The 12,534-nt window shown below is 37.4% G+C and overlaps 1 protein-coding gene across 7 annotated transcripts in view; it reads right to left on the reverse strand.

The window, feature by feature from the left end:
* The window catches only part of CSMD3 (CUB and Sushi multiple domains 3), a 2,085,767-nt gene that overhangs the window by 23,656 nt on the left and 2,049,577 nt on the right, over positions 1-12,534 (reverse strand). For all 7 annotated transcript variants that reach the window (XM_073679791.1, XM_073679790.1, XM_073679789.1 and 4 more), the window contains 3 exons: positions 7,802-7,960; positions 4,204-4,316; positions 2,126-2,213 (listed from right to left, as the gene is read on the reverse strand). In XM_073679791.1, coding sequence (XP_073535892.1) covers positions 2,126-2,213; positions 4,204-4,316; positions 7,802-7,960 — 360 coding nt within the window. The remainder of the gene's footprint in view (positions 1-2,125; positions 2,214-4,203; positions 4,317-7,801; positions 7,961-12,534) is intronic.

The raw sequence follows: 12,534 nt of genomic DNA on the forward strand, positions 1-12,534 counted from the left end.
TTGATCCAAAGTGTTGAAGTTCCTTTTAAGGGTGAGCTGGACATTTCCTATATATTACTAAATAAAAAAGCCTATATCTCCGGAACCGTATGGCAGACCCCTTACTTACCGGGGACGTATTAGTACGCATATTTGCGTGCCTCGGGTTCAGTGAGGGCTGCTGAGCTGAGCCCTCACTGAACGGAACACATGTCAGCTGATTCTTACAGCTGACATGTGCCCGCAACAGCCGCGGGTGGTATCGCGATCCACCCGCGGCTGTTAACATGTTAAATGCCGCTGTCAATCTCCGACAGCAGCATTTAACGCGCTCTTCCGTGTAGCGCGTCATAAGCCCCGCCCACCGGCGACCCCGTCACGTGATCGCGGGTCGCCGATGGGCGTGCATGACAACCCAGGGTCTGCAGCAGACGCCTGTGGTTGTCATGATCTTGTCGCTGTGAGCGCCACCTAGTGGTCGGCGCTCATAGCACAGGACCATTTCTGCTGCATGCAGGGGACCTGCTCGTCCCCTGTATGTAGCAGAGGCGATTGGATAGTTGCTGCTTCTAGTCTCCTATGGAGACTATAGAAGCATGCAAAAGGTAAAAAAAAAAAGTTTTTAAAAATATAAAAAAAAATAAAAAAATCTAAAAGTTTAAATCACCCCACTTTCGCCCCATTCAAAATAAAATATATATAAAAAAAAACCCCACATACACATATTTGGTATCGCCGCGTTCAGAATCACCCGATCTATCAATATAAAAAAAGAATTAATCCGATCGATAAACGGCGTAACGAGAAAAAAATTCTAAACGCCAGAATTACGTTTTTTGGTCGCCGCAAAATTGCAATAAAATGCAATAACGGGCGATTAAAACATCAGATCTACCCCAAGTGTTATCAATAAAAATGTTTGCCCGGTGCGCAAAAAATAAGCCATCAACCAGCCCCAGATCACGAAAAATGGAGACGCTACGGGTCTTAGAAAATGGCGCTATTTTTTTATTTATTTTTTTACCAAATTTTGGAATTTTTTTTCACCACTTAAATATAAAATAACCTATACATGTTTGGTGTATATGAACTCGTAATGACCTGTAGAATAAGAAGTGCAGGTCAGTTTTAGCATTCAGTGAACGTGGTAAAAAAAATAAATAAAAAACAACTGTGGTATTGCACTTTTTTTGCAATTTTACCGCACTTGGAATTTTTTTCCTGTTTTACCGTACAGGATATGGTAAAACTAGTAATGGTGTTGAAAAGTACAACTCGTCCCGCAAAAAATAAGCCCTCACATGGCCATATTGACCAAAAAATAAAAACGCTATGGCTCTGGGAACAAGGGGAGCAAAAACGAAAATGTAAAAACGGAAAATGCTCCGGGGCTTAAGGGGTTAAACAAAAAAAAATTGGAATACTCAGGGAAGCGGTGGGAATAAATTAAATGCAAAAACTGGCCATTTTTGAATTGGCAAAAAGTTCTCTTTAAAAAGTGGAGACACTCATAATTCATTAAAGGCATGGTCCAAAATACAAATAATTTTCAGCCTAAATGCCTATCTATTTAATGTCATAATCTAAACTATTTTCTAATATATTTTAATTAATATTCCTTATTCTTCCACTATTTAACCACTTTTCTTGTTTTTTTCTTGCTTCCTATTTGATGAAGCTTGCTTTGATAATCCCAGTGCATGCTGGGATAGTCAAACGAAGCATCAACAGGGGGCAGAGGCTGCGGTCAGTATCACAGCCTCTGTCCCTACCCTGAAAGGAAGTGCCATCAGTGACCTTTGTTGCAGGGGCTGGTCTATTACTTGCTTTGTTACTGTTCGATGTGCACAATGACAGTGAGCTCTGTCACTGGCTCAGATTCATAGTAATGAGCCAGAAACAGAGTGAACTGTTAGGGCGCTGTGTCAGAATACATCACTTGCGGGCTGTGGCGCTGGTCTGTGTAAGGTGGGTATTCGTCTTACAACACAAAATATGAGCGAATGTCCACAACCAGAAAGTTAGTTCTAATGGGAAATTTGAAACAGGTACAGGAACTGTGGTCATTTGACATCATTTGGATCAGAAAGGCTGTAAATTATCGTCACATCAAAGTTTAATAACATGACACGGAATGATCACGTACCTATACTTCTTAATCCAAATTGTCCATAGTCCTTCCCATGAATAGACCCTTGAAAAACATATGTAGCTCCATCTGGTTCAGCCGAGACCTTGCAAACATAACACAATATTATTTTTACTTTTGTTTTTGACTTGATACAATTTCTATTTTTCAATCATGTGCTTGAAAAGAAAAAAATTTGATTCGTACTATATCCCTGCAAAGGAATTATATATTAACCAGTCCTTTAATGGAAGAATAAAACTTGTTAAAAAGACAATTCATTTATTACAGAATTTGTAAAATGCAGTAGTCAAGGTGAGAGACTGGTATGATATAATATAACAATGGCTTTTATGGGTAGTATGATGTTACGAGAGGAACATTGCATAAATCCATCAACTTTATGATGTGACTTGGGATTACAAACAATTCTGAGGGTTTATACAGAACATTTATAAGGCATATTCTCTTATTTCTACATCCACATTATTGTTATCACTGTGCTTGCAAATAGTATAATTAAACAGCTTTATCAGGGTTTTTTTTTTTAAAACTTTCCCAACAGCAGGCAATGCAATATAATGAAAAAAATAACCTATAAACAACAAATATATCCCCGAACACTCAAGCACTGATGCTCCAATGGTCCTTAGCCATCTTCATTCACATCATGCACAACCATGTGACAGTTTTCAGCCATTCAGTGGTCTCAGTAGTCTGGTACTGAGGTTAGTGATTGGCGGTAACAGTAGTTGGGATGAAAGGGCACTACATTGATGCAGCAAAGTTAATAAAGATCCACAAGTACCACCAGAGAGGCAGTTGTGATTGTTTTTTTGTTAAGATGAGTAAAATTATTTGAGAAGAATTTAATTCTCAAATTTTACAAAACTTCGTATTCTGACGTTATGGATTTTTTTTGCAATATGCTCCATAGGAATTAAGCATAACGGCACCCAGCTGCAGCAGCCATTTTGCTGAACCATAGAAGGCAAAATCACGGTGGCTCAGTAGTTAGCACTCTTGCTTTGCAGCACTGGGTTTCTTGGTTCAAATCCCAACAAGGACAACATCTGCAAGGAGTTCGCATGTTCTCCCCGTGTTTGCGTGGGTTTCCCCCGGGTTCTCCGGTTTCCTCCCACACTCCAAAAACATACTGATAGGGAATTTAGATTGTGATCAAACAGTGATGATAATGTCTGTAAAGTGCAGGAAAATATGATGGAGCTATATAAGCATGATAATAAAGTTGGAAAAAATAAAAATACGTCATCGCTCACCTGTACCTCCTCACATCTTCTTTTTTTTAGTTTCCCCTGTCACGGACTCCCTCTTTAGTTTGATTCATTCTATTCCATGGTTTCCAGTGTCGACTAGGCCTCTGACGTCACTGAGTGCTGTGCCAATGTGGCTCACGTCATGACATTGCACCATTCCCCAACACTTGAACCGTGCTTTGGGGATGCAACATGTAACATCACAACGTGCAATGACATCAGAAGCCTATTAGGCATCAAAAACTCTCTCTTTTGGCAGGTTGAAGAGAATGTGCGAGATGGGGGAAAACCCAATAGCATAGCAAGGAATATTGAATTTGCATAGAATAATGTCAATTTCCCTGTTTAATTTGCATGATTTGCCAAATTCAAATATTGACAGATTGGATCATCTCTACTTATCACATTAACTGCTACTAGGATAGTTTTTTTTAACCTTGGACATCCCAAATCAGCTTAGCATTTTCTTCTAACAGGGAGCGAATTATTGCAGAAGTAATCAGCTACATAGAGGGTCATTTTGTAATCTGATGGGCCAGTCTGATGTAACATGTTGGAATTACCTGGATGGTATAAATTTATTTGCATGATATAAGACATCGCTGACAATAAGGAGTTTATTTGTCCCCAAAACTAAATCTATTCAGGGCTGAGAGTATTCTATTTTAGGCTCAGGAAGAAAAGTTCCTTGAAGCACTTGCATGCTTTTTCCTCTTACTCTACTACTCTATTTTTACCATGTTAATTCATCTTGATTCACAGGAGCAATTTCTTATCCACTCAAGCATGATAAACATGTTGTAATTAATTTATGCTTACAAATCCATCCATTGCCCATTTCTCATCTTTCATTTTGCTCAAGGAAGTGTGAGCTGATGATTTTACTGAATTTATGTGCAGGATCAAGCGAGCTTCTTGGCTTTTGTAAATTCCTGGAAAATAAAATTGTTAGAATTGAAACATGAAGCCTAAAAATTTAGCATGTTATACAAATTATTAAAAAAATGTACCTCTGTTAAAAGAGCTTTTCCACCTTACACCTAAATTAGATGTCGGTGATTTTTCTTGTATGCAAAAAAATTGCATTTCATCAGTGTTTTTGATCAGAGATTCATCAGAGTTTGGTCAGAGTTAGAGATGAGCAGATCAGGCAAAATACAAATTCTCCTGTTTGCGTAGATTTCCCCATGATATTTGATTTGCAAAGAAGGTATTCTCTACAAATTGAAAATCATTTATTATTCTCTGGGGTCAATCAAAACCCCAGAGCATAAAAAATAAAGGTGTAAAAATAAAAAATATACTTATACTCAACTTACTGGTCACCTTTCCAGCCCCTTTGCTCCTCACTGTCACCCTTCTGGTCCTAATCTCATCTTCTGATGGCTGCCGTGAGTGATGAGTCCCCAGGCCTGTTCACGCTAGCCAAGCGCACGTAAGCTCATGACATTATGACATCATGACATGCCCCTCTTACGGCGCATGCAACTAGGCAGAGAGAGCTGGCAATGAGGCCCAGAGATTCAGTGCTTGCGGTGGTGATAGAAAGATGTGACAAGGACCAGATGGGTGATGGTGAGCAACGGAGTGGCTAGGGAGGTGAGTGGTAAGATGAGTATAAGGATTTTTTAACATTTTTTAACCCTTTGAAAGCTCTCTATTCTTCAGGAAAATTGCTGCCACCTTGCAGAATCTGTGCAAATGTTAATTACAGAAAAATCAGCATTTTGGCAAATGCAATTTTTTGTAATATTTGAGTAGAATTCAATTTCGCTCAAATATATTTGCTCATCTTTAGTCAGAGTATCATTTTTTTCCATCAAAGAGGAGTCAGAGTTTCATCAGTATTTCTCAAATGTAAAAAAAACAACTGATGGAGGTTTCTCAAGTTTTTCAATCTGTGAAAAATGGACAGTGCACAGATGGCATCTCAATAATGCCCCATTTTTTTACAGACCTGTAAACTTTAATTAAAAATTTTGATGGTAGAATCCAAATCCGACATGTCTTCATTGGTTTGTGTGGACCAATTAGGCTGTAAAAATACATGTACATGTGAACAGCTCCATAGAAAGGTACATGTTCTATCCGTGAAATATATGAACAGAACTTGTACGAGATAAACTGACATCTGAATGAGCCCTTAGATATTTATGGAATATCCACAGGAACTTATTATTTACATAATATGACTTATATCTAACAATTTCCCAAATTAATTTCAGTATGTTAGCATTTAATTTTTTTACTCATCACACACATCAAACGTCTAGTATAATTGGCCCAGTGAAGTAGAGCTTAAATAAATAACTTTCATAAAAAAATATTAGCCCAAACTACATGATGGTGTGTCTCTGATTTTTTAATTACTTTTTAATTGAATTGTAAAGTGATGAGGAATATATTGGCACTATATAAATAAAATAAATAATTATTAATAATAACTGCTGTAGAATTGATCAGGCAGAGCAACGGATGCAGTGGATATTTGGGAAAGAAACCATATAAAAATATGAAAGGAGGTAGGGGAGAGGCGGAAGGTTACAGCTGTTCACGCTGGTAACATAGATGGATCCGTTGCTATAATTAGAAACCAGTGGGTGCCATACCTGCTGGTTATTGCAGCTGACAAAGCGAAAAACGAGGGTAGTTTCCGGGAAAACCAACTGGGTAAAAAATGAAAGTTTATTGAATCAAGTTAAGTCCATTAAAAGTTAAAAACTTCAACACCTAACGCATTTCTGGCATACTAGGACACCCTTGTTAAGGGCGTCCTAGTACATCAAAAATGCATTAGGTGTTGAGGTTTTTAACTTTTAATAGAAAACTATAGTATCAGTTTCTCTCCAGTGTCTCACTACAATAACTGTGAGAAGTATAAGGGCTCATTCACAAATCAGTTTTTCTGACGTGGGTGAAAAACGGACCAATCAGATTTTCATCAGATTGTCATCAAAGTTTCTTCATTTTTTCTTTTCATTGATGAGAAAAAAAAAGTTTCACCACCTTCTCCACTCCATCAGTCAGTGAAAAACAGATAGCACATGGATGGGATCTGGTTACGGTCTGATTTTTTTGATGGACCCATAGACTTTCATTGCTGAGTTTGATCCAAACTCGGATCAATATCGGATATATCTCCCCGATTTTGCATGGACCACTCAGTCTAAAAAATGACTGACTCGAATGACTGTCACAGGTATGAGTGTTATTTCTGTAAAACACGGATAGCACTCGTATGTGTAAAACTGACATGAGAACTAAGGCTAGGGTTATATGACCGTTTTCTCTTCATCCGAGAAAATTGGTCTGAATATGCTAATCACACTCTGATCAGCATTTGATCAGAGTGTGATCAGAGTTGGATCTGATTTTTTTAAAGGTGGAGAGAAAAAAATAAAAGTTCCTCCACCTTCTCCATTCTGTCAGCTCCGTAAAACTCAGACCTTCGAATGCAGTCCGATTTTTTTCACGGACCCATAGACTTGAATGGGCGAGTGCCATCCAATTCTCAGAGGCAAATAATGCTTGCTGCAGTATTTTTCCAGACAGTGTGAACATCCCTATAGAACAGCAAGGGTACGAGTACTATTCATCAAAACCACAGATAGCACTTGGCCGATTAAACAGTTGTCTGAACGAGTCCTGACATTAAGTATAATTTTCCCTTTTTAATTATTATGAAATAACATTAAATCATTTTGACCATAATTGTTCTTAAGGAATAACCCCCAAAATAGTGACTATTTGACAAATGGCTCAAAATAAAATAAAACGTTTTTAAAATGTAGATTTTTACTAATTGAAAACTCTCACCTTGACTTGTAATGCCCATGAAATTCGCAAAGAAGCTCTACTGACCTGTATGAACCTAGTACTAAAATATAGTATAACAAACCCGGATTGTCAGTGAAAACAGAAGGATAGTAATGTATTCCACTGATAAAAAAAAATGTTATTTTCGAAAAGGAAATATGTGAACAATTTAATTAGGTTGCAGGGACATTTTTATTGCAGACAGCACAGCTCAGCTTGCAAATTCAAATCTGATAGGTTTAACTGGAAAACGTTTTCTATAAATGTCACTGAACAGAGATCCATTCTCTTCTCAATACCCAAAAACGAGCCTATTTCAGAGAGGTAAATGACTTGAAATCAGATGAAAAAAAGAGATCATTAGCTGCAAAGTTTCATCCGTTCTTTGCAAGTTTTAAAACTTAGCTAAAAATGTCAAAAGAGCAAAAATGCAACCCTAGCATTCTGAGAGAGCAGCCATTATATGTTTCATGGCATGTGCCATATAATTTGGAAACAATTCAAAGTTCACAAGACTAACAAAGAAAAATGAATATAAAGATGAAAATGTTGTATAATAATTATAGCTGGACTATGTATTATCTGGAATAACAATAATTACCTGACAAAAGAAACTCTGTGTTGCTATTGATAAGCGTCGCATTCACCTTCCCTGTTGATACATTGTAACTGCTAACTGTCAAATTCATTGGCTGATTCTTTCCTTTCAAGTTGTAAAAGCCTTTCCATATGTAATTCCGAGAAAAAACATCATCTGGAACTAGAGAATAGGAAGAAATAACCAGTATATGTAGGAAATTGAAAAATTAATTTTCACTAGAAATAATTGTTAGTAATGAGAGAAATAATTTAATACAATGAAGTGCACAAGCCATTGATTTTGCTTTAAAGAAACGTAACTGGGTTAATGGGACAAAGTTAAGACATCAGAACCAAAGTTTACAACCCTTAGTGAATCTTGATATTTATGTGGTTATTAGAGATGAGCAGATCGATTTGTGAGATTCCAATCCAGCGGCCCGGTACTAAATCAAATTTCATTGTTAAATTCATGTGATTTGCATAAGTTGAATCTTGGCAAATATGATCAACACTAATAGCCATTGATTTACATCTCCATATATTTCAACTATTAGAGATGAGTGGATCGATTCACGGAAGTCTGGTCCAGCGTCCGGGTCAGTAATATCTGGTCGCTAGTCAAAGGGCCCACAAATCTCTTAAATTCAAGAATCCCCAGCGCAGCTTTTGATTAGCCGAGGCAGGTGCAATGTCATGTGTGTTTCATGTGACACAGGTGACATTTACCAGCCCCAACAAATCAAGTCGCCAAATCACCAGGGAGACTGGAAGGAATTAGATTTATGGACCTCATTCTCAGCAGCCAGTTTCCACTGACCTGGATGCTTGACCGGAGTCCCGCAAATCTATCTACTCATCTCTTGTGATTATAGACACTCAACGGGGGCGTCGAAACAGGTGAGTAGTGAGTGTTATGTTTTTTGTTTTTTTTTACCCTTCTGCCATCCCTCTGCAGTTCAGCAAATTGACACACAGTTGGCCGCCATTTGGTTGAATTTGCACAATGTGAATTATTAACAATTTGTATTCTGAAGAATGTGGATTTTTGTAAACTTCGAGTAGAATTGAATTCCACTCAAATAATTTTGCCCATTTCTATTGGCTACATAATCTTAAATTCAGATTTTGAGACAAGTTTGCCACTGAAATATTGCAGAATTATTTCAAATTTCAACCTCAGTAATATAAATATCTAAATATATACATATATATATATATATATATATATATATATAATTACAAATCATATCCACATCAAAATACATAAGTAAGACATTTCCAACAGGAGTAAAATTTGGCTCATTTTACATGACTATTATATTGAGGAAAATAGTAGAATTTAGGATTTATTAAAACAGACAAGTCAGGAGATCTGAATTTAGATGGGCGGATCTGAAAAAATTTAATTTGTCCACTTAGTTTTTTTTTCAAGAAATTAGATTAAAATTTCATGTCCCTTACTATGCTGTTTTTTTTTTAGACCCCAGAGCATAATAAGTATAACATTTAAAAAAAAATCCTAATACTCACCTTAGCACTCACATCTCCAGTCCTCTGCTCCTCACTGGAAACTGTACTGTCCTCGTTTCATCTTTTGATCCCCACTAAATCCCCAGGCCTCTCACACTAAGTCAGCTCTGATGAAGACTGGAGGGTTCTGCACGAGCGCAAAAGGTTATAGCATCATGACATTACATTGTGTGCTGTGACCTTGAGCGTGCATGCGACATAAGTTTCGGCTCTCACAACAGCGGTCAGAGGATTAGACATGGACCAAGAGAATGATGGTGAGGAGCAGAGGAGCCAGAGACGTGAGCGGTAAGGTGAGCATAAGTCTTTTTTTTAAACCTTTTAATGGCACTTTACAGTTCAGAAAAATGATGGACAGCGGTCGACATTATGCTGAATCTGCACAGAAGCAAATTACAAAATATCTGCAATTTTAAGAATGAGTATTTTTGTAAAATTCGAGTAAAATTCAGGTTCGCAAATTTATTCACTTATTCGCTCATCTATAGATTTGAGAACTTACAGGTAACAGCAATTTATCAAATGTGATAGGATGATTAATGAGCAAGGATTTTTGGACAATCCCATTTACTTTTTTATATGTAGAGAAATAAAAAAAAAATACTTGCAAACTTCTCGTTAGAAAATGAAATCCTTTTATGCATCTACAATACTTTTCAACAGAGAGTTTTGTGTTTTTTTACTATTCAGTTTTTTGTTGACAAAGAGCAAACTGGGAAAGCATAATGGTGTGAAAGGAAACAGATTTACGATTTGCGGTTACAAAATGTTACCATAACAGGAATAATAAGGAATAATAAAGCAACGGCTTCTTTTCTACTATGCTAAACGAAGCACTTATATTTTTTAAAGTAGGAACTAAAAGATTTATGATGAATAGTCTAAATTCAAGAAAATATAAATACTGATGTGTATTTTTCGATTCAATGTTAATTTTTAAAATTGTAGCTATTTTTTGATGTACTGAAAGAAAAACTAGCAAATCTTAAAGGAATATTTAATCATAATTGATATATCAGCTATTTTTTATAAACATTTGATTCAGCAAATACAAAAAAAAGTTTAATTAGTCAAAAAAATTTTTGAAATTTAGAAATTCTGTGATGTTTAATTATTAAAGGGAGATTAAATGTGGATGCCCATTTAAAGAAGAAATAGGGCGGCAGCAATGCTTAAAATGTTTAAAAATAACAAACTTAGTATTACCTAATTTCTGATTTCCCTGCAGTTAAAGCATCATCTTTACCATGCTTACTTGAGCTTTTTTTGATGGGTCTGCATTGGCGACATAATGTCTAAAACACGTGACCATTCCTGACTTCAGCATTCCTGCTGAAAAAGAAAGTATTTGGCTGCAGTAGTCATGTGTTTTAGGTGTGATATCACTGATGCAGCCTAATAAATCAAGAACTTCTGGGAACAATGGAAATGTGGCACTGGCATCAAAGCATAAGTAATGTTTAGTTTGTCATTTTTAAGAATTTTCTACAATTGCCCATTTTTTTAAAAACAGACAACTCAAATTATTAGGCTACATTCTGTAAGGGATAGTTCTCTTATGTTCCCTTTGCTGTCCAAACCCCATAAATACACATACAGTGAATTATGAAATGACTCTTCAAAACTCTCCACTCCCTCCTGAGCCCTAAAGTACAGGCCCCTGTAACTAACTTCACTGCTAAAGATCTGGCCACGTATTTCCTAGACAAAATCAACCACATCCGTCAGGACATTTTTTTCACATTTTCCTCAGAGCCTGGATCCCCTCCCTCCCCTGCCTCAAGATCACTTTTCACTTTTGAGTCTGTCCCAGATGAAGTTTCCAGACTCCCTGCTTCTTCTCACCCTACAACCTGCATCAGTGACCTTATTTCCTCACATCTCCTCCAGTCCCTCTCCCCAGTTGTCATTACCTACCTATCTAAATTTTTTTACACTTCTATTTCTTCCGATATCTTTCTTTCTTCATTCAAACATGACAGCATATGCCCATTTCTTTAAAAAACATCCCTCGACTAGAACTGTGCTGCTAACTAAAGACCTTTCTCAAATCTCCCCTTCATTTCTAAACTCCTGGATCATTTGGTCAACACTAATCTAATCCACTATCTCTCAGATCACTCTCTTCTTAAACTTTCACAATCTGGCTTCTGCTCTTTACAATCTTCTGAAACTGCCGTCACTTTCTAATGAACTATTAAAAGCTAAATCTAATGATCACTACCCCTTTCTGCTTCTACTGGATCTCTCTGCAGCATTCGACAATGTGGCTCACCAGTAGAGATGAGCGTTGTTCTACTCGAACTGTTCGCCAATCTCAAATTGGAGCTGTTTTGGGCGGTGTTCGAGCCGTTCGGCGAACACGAACAATTTGAGAAAAATTCGGCTGTTCGAGGTTATGTTCGATAACTGTTCGTGCACCAAAATCATAACTGGATTTTTTCTCAGTAATGATGAAAATTAATGTTAATACGCAGTTTGAGTGTACAGCGGGGTGGGGGGAGGGGCAGGGGATGGATCTCTGCAGGAACAATGAAGATCTCCATTTTTTTTTCTCTTTCCCGCATTTACAGTGGGGAGGTGCAATCTGTCAGCCTATCAGCAGCGCACACACAGAGCGAAGTGCTTTTTTTCACACAAGCAAGGGCATGTGTCATTGGCAGTGTATGTCACATGTCCTTGCCCTATAAGACCAAGCCATTTTCCCCATCACCACCATTTTCTCACTGCGCAGCTGCGTGTTAGACGGCACCGCTGTTGCTGTGTGCGCTATACCTTGTTAATTTCAAGCCAATTTTCGCACAAATATACAGATAGCTTGGGAGTAGGGAATAGTTGTGATTGCAGTCCTTTTAAGGACTAGGTTACAGCATTTCCTATGACTTTTATCAGGCAGGTCTGTGCTCTTAAATAGATAGGTTGTGGGAGTAAAGACTAATTGTAATTGGAGTCCTTTTCAGGACTAGGTTACATCAGTTCCTATCAGTTTTTGCCAGGCAGGTCTGTGCCAGTGCTGTGCAAGTTTTTTTCACAGCATTTGGCTGAATCTAGCAAAGCTAATCCTTTTTGGCCTATTGCAGAGTGTGTTAGTCAGTGGAGTAGCCTATCTGTGTTGCAAGATATACCACCTGTGTATAGAATACCAATTTTTTTACTGCACCTAGTGAAGTAAAATCTTTTGGGCATAGCATCATTCTATTAGTCCATCTATACTGACCTCCA

This window comes from Phyllobates terribilis, unplaced genomic scaffold, assembly GCF_046119375.1.
Source record: "Phyllobates terribilis strain yellow unplaced genomic scaffold, ASM4611937v1 Scaffold_4__5_contigs__length_816908805, whole genome shotgun sequence".
Classification (NCBI taxonomy): Eukaryota; Metazoa; Chordata; class Amphibia; order Anura; family Dendrobatidae; genus Phyllobates; species Phyllobates terribilis.